Raw genomic sequence first — 17,676 nt, 5'->3', positions numbered from 1 at the left:
TTGACCTGGACTTGGGCTTTAACTGGCGCTTGAAAAGCGGGAGCCGAGACTGCTCCAAGGGCCGGTTTTTCTATCAGAATCGGGGATGGGTGCCCTGATCCAGTATTTAAAACCCTGAACGTGACGGATGTTAACTAGACTTTTTGTGGTGATCAGTTCACAATATGTACAAATATTGAAACATTATGTTGTACACCTGAAACTAATATAATCTTGTATGTCAAATATACCTCAATTTAAAAACAATTTAAAAGTACCCTTTTAAATAAGCAAAGTAATAATAATAATAAAGACCTGAACGGTGAAAAGCAGAGTTGTGAGACTTGGTGGGGAAGACGTGAACCCAGCAGTCTAGCTCCCTGCGAGGCCGGGCCCCCTCCCCTCTGCTGCTCGCCAGCCCGGGGACCCCAGTTACCCTCCGGCGGTTCTGAGGGCCGGTCCTCAGCGGAAGCAGTCCTCGGAGGGGCAGTGGATCCCGGTTTCCTGGGCCAGAAGGAAGGCAAGGGGGAGAGAGGGAGAAACAGGAGACCTCCAGGGCACAAGGGGTGAGGGGCCACCCTTGGACCTGCGGGGTCCCACCCGGGACACCCCCATCTGAGGGGCCAACCGTAGGATGTGTTTGAGCCACAGGCCCCTTGGGGAAGCACATCCTGCCTCAGAGCCACCCTAGTTCTCTGAGGAAAACAGATAATTACTGGGAGGAGAAGTTCCCCATTTGGGGCGGGGGAGGCCCTGATCTGTACCCCAGGAGGGTAGCCACCTTGGTGTCCTCAGGCAGGAGAGGAGGTAGCCATGTAGAGAAAGGGGCCCTCCAGGCAGGGGGCTTGTGATCAGAAGCCTGGAGGCTGGACTGGAAGGAGTGAGGCCAGAGAAAGAGGCAGAAGACATGACCTTAGGTAACATGTTTAAAGCATCCGTGTGTGCAGATACAGAGCATGTTGTCCCCATTTCACAGATGCGGAAGCTGAGGCCCCAGAGGTAAGTAACAGACGGGGATTGTGAGCCCAGCACCCTAGCCCTGGAGCCTGCGCTCCACTCACGGCTCCACACTCAGCAGGGACCAGGCCTGGCAGCCTCGGGAGGGCGGCTCAGCAGGCGGTGGAGGGGCAAGCGCTGGCTGGGGTCACCCAGAGCGCCGCCTGGGTGAGGGCATGGGGCTTTGTTAACACCACGTCCTGGCTTGGAAGGTGTGAGCCATTAAGTCCACGTGGTCTGTGGAGGTTCTGTCTCATCCTGGGGGAGCAGGGGGCCTGAGGGGTCCTCACAGCCCGAGTGCGGGGATGGAGACAGGCCCTGAGGGGACAGTGAGGGCGTTTAGGTTCTGAGGGAGTCGGCTGGCCAGGGTGTGAGCTGGGGAGGCAGGAAGCTGGGGCCTCTTCTTCTGAGAGGAATGGGACTCTGGGGTCTGTGTCTCCCACCCCTCCAAGCCGAAGCCTCTCCAGTGCTCGAATTTTCTTGAGGAACTGAAGAGTTGTCCCTTCTGTCCCCACCGCCAGCCTGGGCAGCACTCTGGGAGGCCACCAGACTCATCTAGGGATGTCCTTCGTCTTCAAAACATGGCCTCCCCAGCTCGCTGCTGGGCCCTACGTGCTCAGTCACTTAGAAGCCCTGCCCAGGAACCCCACCCAGGGATGGCTCTCAGCCCCCCTCAGATATCTTTCTCGGCCTGTGCGGCTTCTTGGGTGCGACCTTCTGAGGGATCTGCCTGGGGCCTCGAAAGAGCCCAGCCTTAGAGACAGGCAGGCCCGGGTCCAGAAAGCCCTGTCTCTCCTCATCCTGGTCAGTGGTTCTGTAAAATTCATAAAATTTGTCTGTAACTGACAGACACCAGTGCCCAGCTTCAGAAATCGGGGAGATGATTAAAAATTGATATTTCATCCTTCTTATCCTGTACCTCCCTCCTTGACATTTGCAGACTCCCGCCACCAGTTCTAGGGTTTTGCAAATGAACCTGTGCTCCTGGGTGGCGTTCAGGCCTCCCAGCTGTGGGTCAGGTTGGTCCGAGCTCAGATGCACCCTCCCTCTCCCCAGGTTCCTGGTCTTTCTCCGGTACCAATGTTACTACGAGTACCCACTGCTAACCTACCTGGAGTACCCCATCCTCGTCGCACAAGGTAAGCGACCCCCCTGAACCCAGCCTCAGCCCTCGGGGCCCCTCCTTCTTCTCACTCGGAGCCTTTCTTTTCCAGATCTCATCCTCCTGCTGTGTGTCTTCCATTTCAAGGGGGATGTGAAACAGGCAGCACCATACATCGTCCTGTATCCTTTCAGCATCTGAGAATCCGAGATGGAACTGGGGGTGTTCCTTGCTAACAGGATGTTATTAAGCAGGGTCCTTTACCAGATATGTATTCTTTTGGTGTAACTAAAAAAAAAGAAAAAATCCCCAATGCAAGATTCCACTTGAGCAAATATCTCCACAGCCTAGAGATGCTCTAGAACAGTCCCTGCCCAGGGGCCACCCCTCTGAGACCAGGGAGCCCCATGGTGCCCTGACCCACCAGGTAGACTTAGTACCTCACTGCTGAGCTGCAGAAGCACTCCTGCTAAGAGCGACATTGTCCAAATGTATTCTTTAGGGGAAGGGAGATATTTCTTCCTTCCCCCCAAACGTCCCCACGTAATAACGAGCATGTCTGGCGTGTAACACGCTGCCGCTAACACACTTGGTCGTCTTGGCTTCTTACTGCCTGTTGGTGGGTCTGGGCTCCTGATGGCTGGTTCAAAGTGAAAGTCAAGACACTAGGAAGGTCTCCGTGGATTCTGGTCAGTCACACAGACCTATCCCTGCTCACATCACTCAGCGTCTTCTGTGAACGAGGGCCAGCCTTCCATCTTCACTCTCCTTATAAAAACTCTTTTATTCTCTTGTTGAACTTCACTCTCCTTCAAAGGCCAAGAAAGCCTTTTACATGGCAGTCAGTTAATCCTGCCACATCTGTGAAATGATCTGAGCTGTTTACTTATATGTCTTCAGGGTGGAGGAAAGAGGGAGGGGACGGCCAGGCCCCGTCTGCAATGAGTATGTGAGGAGGTGGGCGTGGAGTGGTGGGAACTCCCAGTGTCACTGCCATCGGAGTGGCCTTGGGCACTGGCCTCTAAGCTGCAGTTGCCCCATCTGTGAAGATGGATCATAATGCCTACCTTTTAGGGTTGTTTCCGGAACGAAAATACCAGAAGCGCAGGACAAGCTGAGGAGGCGGCAGGGTCGTGGTGGCTCTCGTGCTAAAAGCCTGTCTGCAGAGGGAAGCTGGGTGCGGACTGAGTCCTGACCCTCTGCTGTTCAATGGAGTTGTAAGCCCCCTGACTCAGTTTCCCTCTGCAAAAAAGAGGGATCGTGTGGCTCTACTGCCCCTCAACACTTCAAGGCCAGCCCCAGCTGGTTAAAGGTTTTTGAAAACAGAGTACTTTGAAGAAATGAAAAGCATTGTGTGATTTACTTTTTAAATAAAATGCAACAGCTTATCTTTGTGCAAATGGTGAGGCTATAGATTAGAAAACTTGGGTACTGATGGCAACTCTGTAGTATCAGCAAGATGTTTTATGACCTCCTTCTGCCAGTTGTGACTTACAGAGAGCCGATAAGCAGGGCAGCCATATTAACAATGCATTTTTTTTTAAAGTAATAGTATGTCCCAGATATTACACAGGACATACTTGTGCTAAAAAAGTATTTGTTGTTGACCTGAAATTCAAATTTAACTTGGTGTCCTGTATTTTTATTTGCTCAATCTGGCCACCCTACAAATGAGTCATCTCTAGGATCTCAATTGCTGCTACTACTGCTGAAGTTTTGTAAAATGTATAGTTGGAATGAATGGAATGAGGTGCAGTGGTACAAAATTGGGCAACATTAGTTTAAGACTTGAACTAGAGAGTGTTCAAAAAGCAAGATTCCATCCACCTAGATGCAGGCTGCCTTTCTGGTGTTGACTAGTATCTAGTTCTACTGACTTTGAGCACAGGGCATTGTCTATTTCAATCTCTTCATTTAAATAATGTTATTAATTATAATCACAGCTGCCTGTTGGGTCCCTACGATGTGCCACAAAGCCATGAGAAGGTAGATAGGGCAAGGAATGTTAAGTCAATTTTGCAGATAAGCAAACCAAGGCCCAGAGAAGGAAAATGACTTGCCCAAGCTCACAGCAGAGGCTCCTGGCCGTCCCCTCCCTGGCCTGGCCACCACCTCCCTGTGTTTGCTTCTGCTTCTCTAGCCGGGCTGTCTTCCTGCAGCATCAATGAGCTTGATGAAAAGCTGGTATCATTCCTCCCATCTCCTAGCATCGCTCACCCCAGCCGTGTCATTTTTACACTGGAGTTAGTGGGAAAGAGGAAATCAGTAAACAGCTTCACGTGACGCCAGTTTTGCAGAAGACACCTGCTTTATCATTTGAACCTAAGTGCTTCACTGTTGACATTACGTTGGAGAGGTCTGCATGGTCAGGAGTTAAACTGGCAGTTAAAATCATCAGGGACGTTCCCAGCCCTAGGATCGGTCCGAGAACACAAGGTTCTTTGTAATTTTCTTCCAGAATCTGCTTCTGTGCTTTTGAGCTCCTAGAAGGTGTTCACTTGGATCATTTTTGTCTTTTCCAAATCAGACGAGGTCTAGCAGAGCTGTTCCCAGTTCCACACTTAGCTTAGGTGTGTAACCTCTCTGGTCTCGGTTTGTTTCCACACGCACGGGGTTGGGAGGGGAGTGGAGCTGCCGGCCAAGCCACTGCTGTGTCCCTTAGCACATGGTAAGCTGTGTGTCTGCTTGGTTCATCCTCACCCTGCAGAAGTGGATCATAGATCTGGCCATGGTGAGTAAATCGCCCATGGAGAAGAAAGTGTGTTCACAGCAGTCTGTCTACCTCTTCTCTCCACGCCACCTGCCCTGCAAAAAACTTTATAGATCAAATGTTCAACCTGCTCATTTTTCAGCTGTACCAAAGGATGGTGGGATGAAAGCCCAGTGCTATCCAAATATTAAGAACATTATTCTCACTTAAATGTACGGCACAATTTTTTTACTTCCCTTTTTTTGGGGCCCTAGAGAACTGGATTGGGATTGGGTAGGTAGTAGTAGAATGAAGAACTGAGCATAAATTAAAGAGTTTCAGGTTATTATCAGGTAAATAATTACATATGGGCCACGTACTCATTATTTTTCTAACTTCTCCCCCGCACTTTTTTTTTTCTTCCTTGGAAAAGGGTAAGCCCTATACTCTTTTTCCTTGCTTGGTTAAGGGCCAAAAATTCCCTGCTGTGAGAATAGGATTCTGGCCGTGGGTCAGGAAGCCTTTGACCAAATGGTGGCTGACGTGAACTTTTCCACCCAATGGGAAAAGAAGCAGAACTAGTCGGTGGTCACTGCCTGCCACACCCAGACTCCTGAACTTCCACCCATTCTCCCTCCGACATCTAGTCGGAAAGGGGACTCGGCTCTCAGCCTTGTGACATAGGGAAGGCAGATCAGTACGGTTACCACACTGACAACGAATAATTTTTTACTATAATTATGTCCCAAATACTACATGGGACAAACTTGTGCTAAAAAATTATTTGTCGTTGATTTGAAATTCAAATTTAACTGGGAGTCCTGTATGTTTGCTAAATCTGGCCTCCCTACAAATAGGTCACCTCTAGGCTCTTCGGAGCTGCCACTGTGGTCACGTGGGTGCAGGTCTGGTTGTTTGGGGGGTGATGTTCCTTCACCCCCAGGAACATCATTCCGGGAATATGCTGCTATAGGCTCGTCAGGAATCAGGTCCAAAGGCTTCGGGTTTTTCTGTTTCTTCTGTTCCCTTCTCAGCGAATGCTCTATTCTGACCACACGGTGATGCTCTAACCGTTCATAAACTGTAGTTGCTTTTTCCCTTGTCAAGCAGGGACTGTCCACAACACGTGTTTCCTGGGTGCCAACTCGACAGCAGCCACTGGGGCCTCGGGACAGGGTGGCTGGCTTGAGGGTCCTGGAGCCCCAGAGAGGAGAAAGAGCTTGGGTTTCAGAGCTCCCGCGGGGCAGCAAACCCTAGGATCCTGTAGGGGAGGGAAGCTGTTTGAATTCATGAAAAACCCAAGTTATAGAAGGTTTACAGTTCTATGGCTTTCAAGAGCAAGTCCCAATTCGGACCGACAGATGGTTTCCACAGAAGTCCTACATTGTACTTTCATGGTTAGATAAATTGATAAATCACCTCCTCTTAGTTCATTCACAAAGATCTGATTAAAGTACTTAAAAATGGCTGGCGTGGGCTTCCCTGGTGGCGCAGTGGTTGAGAGTCCGCCTGCCGATCCAGGGGACACGGGTTCGTGCCCTGGTCCGGGAAGATCCCACATGCCGCGGAGCGGCTGGGCCCGTGAGCCATGGCCGCTGAGCCTGCGCGTCCGGAGCCTGTGCTCCGCAACGGGAGAGGCCACAGCAGTGAGAGGCCCGCGTACCGCAAAAAAAAAAAAAAAAAAGACCGGCGCAACAGTCTGAGCACCCTTCACCTTTCCCGTCCTGTTCTCTACTAGACTCTGTGTTATGGGAAAACCTAACAACCTGCATTTGCATGTGTATCATTAAGGGTGTGCAGGCCTTGGTTATGCCCCCAAACAAGACCACTTCATGATTCTAAAGACGGGAAACCAGTTGATGGGGTGTTTCAGCTGATGTAAAGCCTGGTGAACGGCAGCCTGGGCCCGGCTTAGGGTGGAGGGTGCTATACTCTTACCTTGCTGGGGAGCAGAGGGCAGGAGCCTCACCACGTGGCTCATCAGAACAGCCAGAAACCCAGAGCCCATGCGCTCCAGCTTGCTGCTTTGAGTTTCTGAGTCTGTCAGTGCAAAGCAGCATGGTTCCCCCCAGGCTCTAAAAACACCATAATATCTATACATCTATTTGTTATTGGCAGGTGGGGACAGATAAGCCTTTGTAGCCACTGCAGATTCTTTCCTACTCTCAGCTTCCAACTACCTGCTGCCCATCAGTTGCTCACTAAGCAGTGGAATTGGTGGGTTATACATAAATGTCCCACTGCTGCGTCCATTCTTTATCACGAAACTTGGGTTTTGTCCTTGTACAAGTTGGTTATTACTTGACATGAGAATTTGGCTTCAGAAGCGATTTCAGGGAATTCCCTGGTGGTCCAGTGGTTAGGACTCAGCACTTTTCCGCAAGCCACACGACGCAGCCAGGAAAAAAAAAGAATGCTTTAAGTATCTGGTGCTCTTTCAGTATCTAGTTTCTGGTGAAAGTAAGGAACTCCTAACTTTCTCCTGTTTTATCTTCAAACAGAATTTATGTACTTTCATCAGTGCAGCCAGTAAGTTTGCACAGCTCCAGTGCCTGTGGAAAAGCAGGGACTCGGGAGCCGTGAGTGCCGCCACGTGGAGCCTTGCTTCATATACCTGTGCGGGTAAGAACAAGCCTCTAATTGGTGGGGTGTGCTTTGTCAGTGTGGGGTGTCTACCCAGAGGAGTGCGTTGTGTCATAGACCCTTGAGCTTAAATCCTTTGCAAGTAACTATTCAGATAGACCCTCCCAGTGTATCCATATTTACAAGGATGATTCAATGCACACCACTCTCCATTTTCTGCCAGTTGCTAAAAAAAAGTGAAAGCACTTTTCTCCAAAAATCTGGCCTAATATTAACAGTCCTCTCTTGTTGTTTGAAAAGCATCACGAGTTTGGTTATATTGAATCCACTAGCTTGTTTTCAAAATGTGAATGTTTATGATGTAACAGATTCGAGAGACGAGAATCATACATTGGCTTTTGCGAATGAATATAATTTGCAGCAGTGGAGTTTTTCTGGAGCCATAGTGCTTGGTCTCAACTTTAGAATTTCCACTGCTCATTTGGATTCTTGCAGGAACTACCTAAAATGAATACATGCTATATTTAGGTAGGAACATTTTAAAAGCTCAGAGCTATTACATTAATTAGATTTACTAGTTTTAGATATTTGAATTATACTTCTTCATGTTTCGTCTATATCTTAAAGGCTCATTTTCTCCATCCAGGGTTCTCTTCTACCCAGATCTTTCAAGGACAGTTAGCATATATTCCTGCATTTAAAAGGGAAAGATATTAGCTGAATACCAGAATGTCTGAGAAGTTGATATTTATTGCTGAAATTTTGCTTTTACAGCAAGAATAATGACAACTTTAATGACCACCAGTGATCTGACAAGTAAGCAAAATATTTTTCTGCCCACTTGCTTTTTGAATTTGATGCCAGCTGTGCCTCCTTCACTTGTAAACTGTCTTAGGGTTTAACGGAGCCAGTTGGCCCCACTGGAGGCCAGCGACAATACACGCTTGGTCCTCGTCAGTCACCGTGTACAGTATTAAGCATCTACTTGCTGCACCTGGGGTAGAATATGCACAAGATAGTAGATTCCTATCTTCGTGAAGCTTCCACACCAGCAGTGGAAATGAACAGTGAAGTCACCACACAATTAACTATTGAAAAATACTGTGAAACATTTTTTGAAAGAGTAGGACAGGATGAGCACCGAACATGGGAACCTGACCTAGTTGGAGGGAGGAGCCGGGGAGATTAATTTGAAGAGAGAGATCGGGAGGAGGGAAGAGACTGCTACCAGGAGCAGCACGTGTGGAGGTCATGAGCAAAGAGGATGGAGGGACCACCAGTGGGGCTGGCGGGAGAGCATGGGGGGGAGTCTAATGCGAGGGAAGGAGGTGGTAGTGGCCAGATGGTCCAGAGCCTCAGAGAATTGCCCACAGGCGGCAGGAAAGGCAGTGACGTAATCATTCGACTCCATGTTCTTGTTCTGTTATTTTTAAAGGAATACTGTGATGGAGGAGGAAATAAAATATACCTGGGTTAACCTAAAGAGAATTTCATTAATTCCTTAGGTTGAGTTTTCAACTCCCAAATTAAGCATATACAGTTTTGGAAAATGATTAAAACAGGTGGTGTCACCCATTCTATGGAGACTAGAAATATGTCCCTGGCGTGTAGACCTTTTAAATAAGCTAATCATTGTCTGAGAAACATCGCTACGGAACAGCAGGGTGCATTTGCTAGTCCCTTCCCGGAGGCTTTTATCTTTGGTTCAAATACTTTCCATCAGCTCTGAGAGAAGGAGTAAAAGTGTTCTGGCCAAAGCATAAACTTGGGTCAAGTGGGGAAGGGAAAAGAGACCTGAGTCTTCCCTACAGGACTTCAAGAATTCTCTGCTTGGAAAGGAGAGTCGAACCATAATTAAGCAACAAAACAAACCTCATGTTAATTGTGATTTGTTCTGTATCTAAGGGGACAGCTGTTCCTGAAAGTGATCAATAGATCTGAGAATAATCTTTTACAACAGTTTAGCTATCTTAAAAGTGTTTTACAACCCCAAAGATACGTTAAATCTCATAAACCTTATTTATCAGGAGAGTGTTTGTCAAGTCACTAAGGTTATTTTTCTCTTTTTAACAAAGCCACATTTTCATGGTTACCTCAATATAAAACATGCTTTGACGTTTGGGCTAGTTTTTCACAATTACCTTAACTGGGTGCGGTGTACCACCTTTGCTTAATTAACATGGAATGTTCTGAGACACCATCACCCTCAAGACTTAGAAAATGAGTAATGGGGTTTTAAAAAGTTGTAATATTCACCAACCAGAGTCAGATTCCTCCAAATTAAGCATTTAGGATGAAATTATTCATGAAATCAGGCCAAGTGACCAAAGGTAGTCATGATAGGAAGATCACTTTTCCAGAAATATTTGGAACCAAAGTTGTTCAAAAGTCCACGTGATCCATAGTTCTGTTTCATTTGGGGGGCGGGGGGTGGGCTTCTCCTTAGAGAAGGTGATTTTGTTTTATGTGAAAACAGTATTTTTTAACACATACTTCTTCTTTTTGACTGATTTCAGTTCTCATACGTTTTGTGATCATGCTGGCCTTAAATACATGGGTAGCAGCTACAATACTTCACTACCAGAAGACCGACGTGAAGTCTGAATGATGGATATATTATTCCCACATGCAGAGTGGATTTTGAATAACTGTACCAGAGGGGAAAAAAGCTCATTGCTAAACCAGGTCTTTTATAAATTTAGCCAACCGTGCCAAAGGTATTTTAGACTTGGAAGAGCCCGCTTAAACGCTTGTTTAAAAACATCGATTTTTAAAATCCCTGTCCCCACTTCATTAGGTTAAGGTAGGGCTCAGACATCTGCAGTTCTGAGAAGGCTGCTGATTGATGGAAGCCTCCCAAGAAGCCCACTTTGAGGAGACAGCGCTGACCCTTATTCTTAAAGTCATGATTAAGTTCCCTCCGAAGAGCTAACTATATCTACTTCTTAGCTTTCACAATCTTTTAAAAAATAAATCCTCTCCACAACACAAACATGAATGGAGTGGGATTTTGCTCTAGTGGAATTGTAGTAAATTACCAGAGTTCACTTTCTGGGACTAATGTTTAATTGTAATATAGACATAACAGGATGGCCTTATTGTATCATATTACTGTATAATACCTCCTTAGGTTACAGCAAGGATACGAAGGCAAGCAAAAATTTAACTGGCTTGAATTCATATACCAAAGTAATCCACAGTAACTTCATACTGTGCCTTCAAGTAATTCGTAACAAAAGGTACCTGCAGTCTCTACTCATGAAGAGGCAATCCCAATATACTTTGATTCAAGCACAATGCTGCCGTCTTTAAAAGGATCACACCTACACAACACCATTACTGGAATCTGGTACAAAATACACCTGATCTCGACCAGGTTTTGCCTATTGGAAGTATATGCAGTGCAGGGTATTGCTGGGGTCTACCAAGTTCTTATGGATTTTATTCTCACTATAGTATCATATTCTGAACATGATGCTAAGATTACTGTACACTGTGTTTTCCTGTAAAAGCTTATCAACTCTTAACATTTTAAGAACTCTTTCCCCTAATAATTGAATGACATCATTCTATTATATGCAGTAAGTAAATGATGCTTACTAGAAAATGTTTGTTTCCTATGTAAAATAAACTTTATTTTGAACTCTTCTGAGTCTTAAAACTCAGTTGTTTAAATGTGATTAGGTTTAGGTTATGTAAAGTGCAGTTTTAAAAAATATAAACTGTGGTTAATCCTTTTAGAACTACTGCTTGGGACCAGCAGGAAGAGAAACGTGGCATCTAAAAGTAAATAATAAATCACTCTGTAGTTTAAAAAATCATAGTTATCATTTAAGAAAATCCAAATGAGTCTTTTCTCATATGCAGTTATAATCTGACCATTAGTATAAATTATGTGATTTTTAGTCCAACATATTTTATTCAGATATACTTTATCAATGCTTAAAGCAACTCCTTAAAGAAAATATACTATCCTAGGTGAAGAGTTCTCCATTTCTCCCCTTTGGGAGGGAAAGGAACAAACATTAGAGCTACCTGATATTCTACACACATCATCATACTTAATCCCGCAACAACCCTGTAAGTGAACAATCTCCGTGTTACAGATGAAAACACTGAAGCCCAGACTGCATAGCCTGTGCCAGATCAGATGGTTAGCAAGTATCCTAGAAAAGACCCAGAGAAGTGCTTTCTAGAAAACCACCTGTCAGCACAGTATTCCTAAGAGAACAGGCTCCCTGCCTCTTTTATCCACACTCAAATGAGATTCTCAAGTTTGCATGCCCCTTAAACTACTGACATGAAATCAGACACAAACGCCTAGTTGAAATTCGATTTTGTATTCTCCATGGATTAAGTGATAGGGCTGAAGATACCCAAGTCGGTAACCTTAGTTCAGACTTCTTTGCTATACCCATCTTTCAGGGCAGGTAATTTTGGGGGGTAAATTTTAGAAGGTTGCAGCATTCCAGGACTATTTCACAGGAAAAGTATGAAAATGCTTATGTCTTAATTTCTTTTATTTAATTTTTTAATATAAAAAGCAGGCATAAAATACAATTACATTACTACAAAGATGCAACAAAATTAAAAAATATCAGGGGTATCATTTTTGTTCAAGGGGACAGCTGATCCAATATTTATGATTATTTAAACCATGCAGTTCATAACTTATTACAATTCCAAACAAAACTATTATGGGGGAGGGAATCAAGGAGAGGCCCCCCAAGCGTAATATTCAGCACTGTCACACAGTGCTTATCTTCAAAGTGCTTTACAAACCAGCTATGGTATCTTCACAATATAGGGAAACTGACATCTTATCCCAGGGGAGGAGCGGTGAGTCAGTAGCAGTGTCAACAGAGACCGAGAAACTCAGAAGTGACTTGCTATCATCGGATTTTTAAAACATGTTATTTAAAGTATGTTTCAATAAGGTAATATAGTGTCCAAGTTTCTCTATTTTACCACCCAAATCCTGTAAGAATAGATTAACAGCAGCAGCATAACTTCTTAAATTGTGGTTTGGCAACCTGGAGTATTTCTTCTTGAGGATCTGCACATAAACTGGGATAAAGGAGCTCCTTCAGAGCCAGAATGGTGTTAACTCTAGCATAGTTTAAAAAACACTAACCTTTATTTTAGATTTATTGGTATACTTATCCTTTAGTTAGCTCCAGAGCATTTTAAACTTTCAGATTTTTTTAAATGTTGCTTCTAGATAGCATTTGTTTAATTAATACTTTTCAAAAATGTGCTATACAGTAATCCTCAACAGTAATCCTGGCATCAGTGTTCCTTCTACTTTGTCTCACTATTCCCATAAAAGTAAAAAAATCCAACTAAGAAAATCCCAGTATTCACTACTTCTTAGTTCTCAAAAGGAGGTATTTATGGCTCTAGGAGAAATCAAGGTGTGACAAAATAAGCAACTTTTGGTCTTAAATTTATCTTGGAAGTTTTGGAGCCTCAAGAAAAAGAGAAGCTGGCACAAAATCAGGCTGTTAAACCAAGTCAATGTCATATATTTAATGAGTGTTGGGAAGACAGCATTTGGATGGGTGTATGCACTCATGTATGTACATGAAACCAGCAACAGGGTATAAAGCAAATTCTTACCCAAGGTCAGAATTTTTTATTAAGCACATTTCCATTAGTTGAACAAACAACCTTATAAATCCTTATGTCAAACCATATAATGTGAAGAATCTTCATGGAGAGATTTTTTTCGCTCCTTAGGATATCTTTTTCCCCCCAAAAAAACTTCACATTAATTTTCCTCATATAGTTGCATCACACCATGATTCTCCATATTCTTTAATATATACAGCATTCAAAATTTAAACTTTTGCCATTTTTACTCAAATATTTCAATTACTCATGTGTAAACTTCAAATTATTTCACCTTAATAAAGTTTATTAAAAATATATATATATATATACTCTCCAATTCAGAATAATATGATAGAGCCTCCCATAGTGTAACAAAATCTTTATATAAAATATTAATTCAGTCTCCTTTTAACAAGTCTAATGAATGGAAATATTTATTCTATATAAATTTTATATATTTTTCATTTTTTAATCTTACTTAAAAAAAAAAAAAAAAAGAAAGAGCTGTGCCCCCAAACCAGAACATACCTGCAAGGGAAATGGCATGCATATCTAGTTTTAGCACAGACAGCATGAAAGAGTGCAGCCTGGATAATGTAATAACAAGATTCAGTTTCAATACATCAGTAGCCAAAGGCCACTCTTCAATTTCCACAATAGTATCTATAACTGGGGATCTAACTCTTTAAACACCCTACACTGACCCCAGAAGGAATCAATGAAAAATGTCTACTTCCTTCATAGAAATATTAGATGATGTATTTCAATATCACACCAAATTCTGTGTATGTGTATGTATATAAAGAAAGACTGATAAAAGACTACGTAATTTTTTTTAACTTGATTCTTACTGATGTACACTGTAGCAGTATAAAACATACACTTTTCTGGGATAATGAGAAATAAAGCAGGAATAGTCCTGCATAAACTGTTAACTTTAACAGCATTTAAAAAAATAAAAATAAAGTTAAGTGCCTTTGAGGCAACTTCTTCCTAGTCACCAGTTTTCTTAACCCAATACTGAAATATTGCCATACAGTTGTGTGTTTAAGGAATCACATTTAAATATTTAAAATATATCTACAGTATGTCTTAGTTTTCTTTGTATTTGAGATAATTTTTGAAACTTGAGTGTGAAAATGTAAAAATAGTCACAAATATCTTTATCAGAAATAAAAACATACCTAGGGTAGCCAGGAAATTAAAAGAAAACATTTCATAGTCACACACTAATACTGAGGTCTGTAAAAAGGGTTGGATGAATAATAGATATACATAAAAGATATATTAGTTCCAATACTATCCATTACTGTTTCTATCACCAATACTTAAAAAAAAATTCTCTTATACAATCAAAATAGGCTGACACTGATAACTATTATGTGTAAAAATAGTGCACTATTTTTCTTCTGCAAAGCAAATTTGCATCCTAAGCGCTGGTAAACACTTGTTCTTTTTTTTTTTTTTAATACAGAAAAGGGTGGAGATTTTGAAAAAAATTAAATTAAGGCATTCAAAATGGGTAAAGTTGCCTATTATGAAGCATTAGGAAACTGATATAATTAACTTCAAACTTGTTACAGTAATTGCATAAACATGAACATGCAGTTTCCATCAGGTACACACAAATGAGTGATATAAACTCCAGCATTATGGCTTTATACAAATGCATAGTTGCAACTGCAGTAAGTAATGATATCTGATTAATGTTTATAAAAAAATAAAGTGGGAAGTTAAAAAAAACCCTCTTGCAGTATTACAGTACTATATAGATGTGTGTGTGTGTGTGCGCGCGCGCGCATGTGTATATATACATACATACATACACACACACACACACACACACACACAGTATAATGGTCACTTCTTAAAGATGCAGTCTATATCACTGTAGTGGAATCCATTCCCAGATTCTTCTGGCAAATGTGCTGGTGAAATCTCTCTGCTGAAGCTGAAAAGATGGTTTCTTTAACTCTTCTCAATCCTTTTATTCAATGTAGTGTGAGCGATGCTAAGAGAGCTTTATGGAACAAGTTTGGAAGAGTTGCACATGATATTCTTACTCTATTAACCAATCACTGTTGGTTCAACTTGTTGCTCCAAAGGAGCCCAGAAAAATCTATCCAACATTTAGAATTTATATTGCAGGAATAAAGGGAACATATATGTGTGTATCGGTCTCTCAGGAAAATATAGCTTTTTAATAAATTTTGGGCCATCATATTTCAGTCTTGTTTCAACTGTAAGAATATGATCACCTTGAATAATGACTGCATTCATAGAAGGCAGTTAGCTGGAAAGAAAAGGAAAGTAAAGTTAGTTGATACAGTGAAATAATTTAAGAGATTGTTATCAGTTCTTTGAAAAGGCATTCCATTTACATCAAACTATATAGTCTTCCAACTGCTATACTTTTAACACCTGAATCATGCATAAAACATACTTACTGTATTACTTTTCTTATTTTTAGGTACATGCAATTATATTCTTCCTCATATTTTCTCACACTGGCCACAAACATGACACACAAGTTTTAATATGGTTAACTGAATATTAGGGTGAGACAATATGTCACTGAATAATTCAAGTGAATGTCAAGTTTGACTTGGGGTTTAACTGTTAGCTGCCTCATGTAGCTGAAAGAAGAGTGCACTTATGGACCAGGTTCTACTTGACTGTTTGACCCTATGCCACATTTTTTACATCTATGAAATGGGAACAAACATGTTATAGTAAATATATGTAAAAATTACTCTGTAAATCCTGGTTATAAACAGATCCCAATAATGTGTGATTTAAGTATGTATTTTACAACATGTTGCTTAGGTTAAGATAGACATTACTTCTTTTAAATTCATTCCATATAAAAGGTTTAACGCACGAGTTTCAATTTTCATTCAAACCTGTTTCAATTTTCATTCAAACCTGTTAGCCGCTATTAACCAAACCACATTTTCTAAAAGCACAAGAGCTTTCACAGCATACCATTAGCATTCCTCAGCAAGAGTAACATTAAACTTTCAAAAAGTAAACATTTCACATCACAAAAAAAGCCAAATCAGAAACAGCTAGTTCACAGCATTTATTAGACTTACGAAGTTTTTATGGTTTCAATTCTTGCAAGTTAGAAAGAAGGAAAGAGGAGGGAAGGAGAGAGGGGTGGAGGGAGAAAGGAATCCCATGCTATGTTCACAAACTAATACAGTTGTAGGAACTTGAAAACACTGTAAATTTTACTTCTCTGCATATGGCTTCTTTGGAATGAACAGAAAGTAACAGAATTAGCTCCATTTGTTATTTCTACATGTTTCATTCCTAAGATAAAAAATTACAATTCCAACTGCATTGAAAATATATAGCCAATAAAGAATCTGAACATAGCATTTCACTTTTATACTTAACATGGAAATTTCAGTTAGAAACTTGTCTGAAAACTACTTTTCAAATAAGTACTGTCTAAAAAACAACTTAATAAAATTTCAAACTGGTCAAAAATAATGAAAACCCAAAGTGCAAACCACATGCACTACTTGGAAATACTAAAACAACCCATTTCTCATTTTTTGATTTACCCATTTACTTCTTCAGAAATCAAAAACATCGCCATCATCATCACCACCATCAACATCATCAAATGACCAATCCCAGTCTTTAAAGGCCAAGCCAAGCAATCTGCAATAGGAGGTTTGCAAATTTATACTCTAACACTCTTTAGAAACAACAGTTTAATATGCTATGATCAAAAAATCACACTTTGTGCTGTAAGCATTTTAACTTTCCCTTCATTGATAACAACATGATTAATATTAAGATGGAAGCACGCAGGGAAATCTTCTTTCTCTTTACATGCAAATGCATATAATCATGTTGACCAAGTATGCTTTCCAAGCTACCAGAGAACTGAGGACAGAGATAATATTTAGGGGTAAGACACAATCTTCTTTCCACTGGGCCCACATGAAGACGTAACCACCCTGATGCCCAGTTTGATTTAAGAACTGAAAGCTCAGTATGTCAACGTTCCCTTCACAAAAGTGCCCAGTTAGCTCACATTTTCGCAGAATTGTACCATAAGCCCTAGTATGAAAGGTGAGTAATATTAAGAATGTAGCTTTCTCAATTCCAGCAGGACCCTACTTTTTCAACGGGTCACCAAAAGTTAAGCCTTCCATAAAAAAACTACACATAAAGGGAAAAACATAGGTAGATAAGCAGCATTAGCAACTTATCTTGGCCAAATATACTGGACTTAGAACAGGGGTATATGTGGTCTTTTCTTTCCAACCCAACCCAACCATCTAATAGTGCAATCATTTTTATTTTTAAAAATAGGAGTAACTTTCTCATTGTTTATAACTGTGACGTTCACGAATACATTTGTGCCAAGGACCCATCTATGGTCACTATGTCAGTGGTTCTTAAACTTTAGTGTGTATGATTTATCCAGAGCTATGTATAACGCATATTACCAGGCTTCATCTCAAGAGATCCTGGTATAATTAAATTGGGGGTGGGGGAAGTATTTGCATTTTAAGATGAATTCTGAGATGAATTCTGATGCAGCTCCTTGACTTTGAGAATCATTGACAGAGTAGGTTGATGGATGATTACCCGACTCAAATTACTCCAATATGTGCTAAATGCAGAATACTTGATTAATAAGCACACAAACTTAGATATAGTTATTTATTCACTTAAAATATATCGCAGCCTA

The 17,676-nt window shown here is 41.8% G+C and overlaps 2 protein-coding genes across 3 annotated transcripts in view; one reads left to right on the top strand and one right to left on the bottom strand.

Moving 5' to 3' along the window:
- Nucleotides 1–11,116, top strand: part of SLC66A3 (solute carrier family 66 member 3) — a 12,092-nt gene extending 976 nt beyond the window's left edge. The window contains exons 2-7 of the mRNA XM_029232700.1: nt 2,032–2,114; nt 2,190–2,259; nt 4,751–4,808; nt 7,268–7,388; nt 8,124–8,165; nt 9,866–11,116. Coding sequence (XP_029088533.1) covers nt 2,032–2,114; nt 2,190–2,259; nt 4,751–4,808; nt 7,268–7,388; nt 8,124–8,165; nt 9,866–9,957 — 466 coding nt within the window. The 3' untranslated portion in view covers nt 9,958–11,116. The remainder of the gene's footprint in view (nt 1–2,031; nt 2,115–2,189; nt 2,260–4,750; nt 4,809–7,267; nt 7,389–8,123; nt 8,166–9,865) is intronic.
- Nucleotides 11,117–11,858: 742 nt separating this feature from the next.
- Nucleotides 11,859–17,676, bottom strand: part of ROCK2 (Rho associated coiled-coil containing protein kinase 2) — a 134,530-nt gene continuing 128,712 nt past the window's right edge. The window contains exon 33 of one of the 2 annotated variants that reach the window (XM_029231489.1): nt 11,859–16,634. In XM_029231489.1, the coding sequence (XP_029087322.1) occupies nt 16,547–16,634 (88 nt within the window). In that variant the 3' untranslated portion in view covers nt 11,859–16,546. The remainder of the gene's footprint in view (nt 16,635–17,676) is intronic. The other variant, XM_029231488.1, reaches the window with a different exon arrangement.

Source organism: Monodon monoceros, unplaced genomic scaffold (assembly GCF_005190385.1).
Source record: "Monodon monoceros isolate NGI ecotype Baffin Bay Population unplaced genomic scaffold, NGI_Narwhal_1 Super_Scaffold_19, whole genome shotgun sequence".
Taxonomy (NCBI): Eukaryota; Metazoa; Chordata; class Mammalia; order Artiodactyla; family Monodontidae; genus Monodon; species Monodon monoceros.
This window is presented reverse-complemented; position numbering and strand designations above follow the sequence as displayed.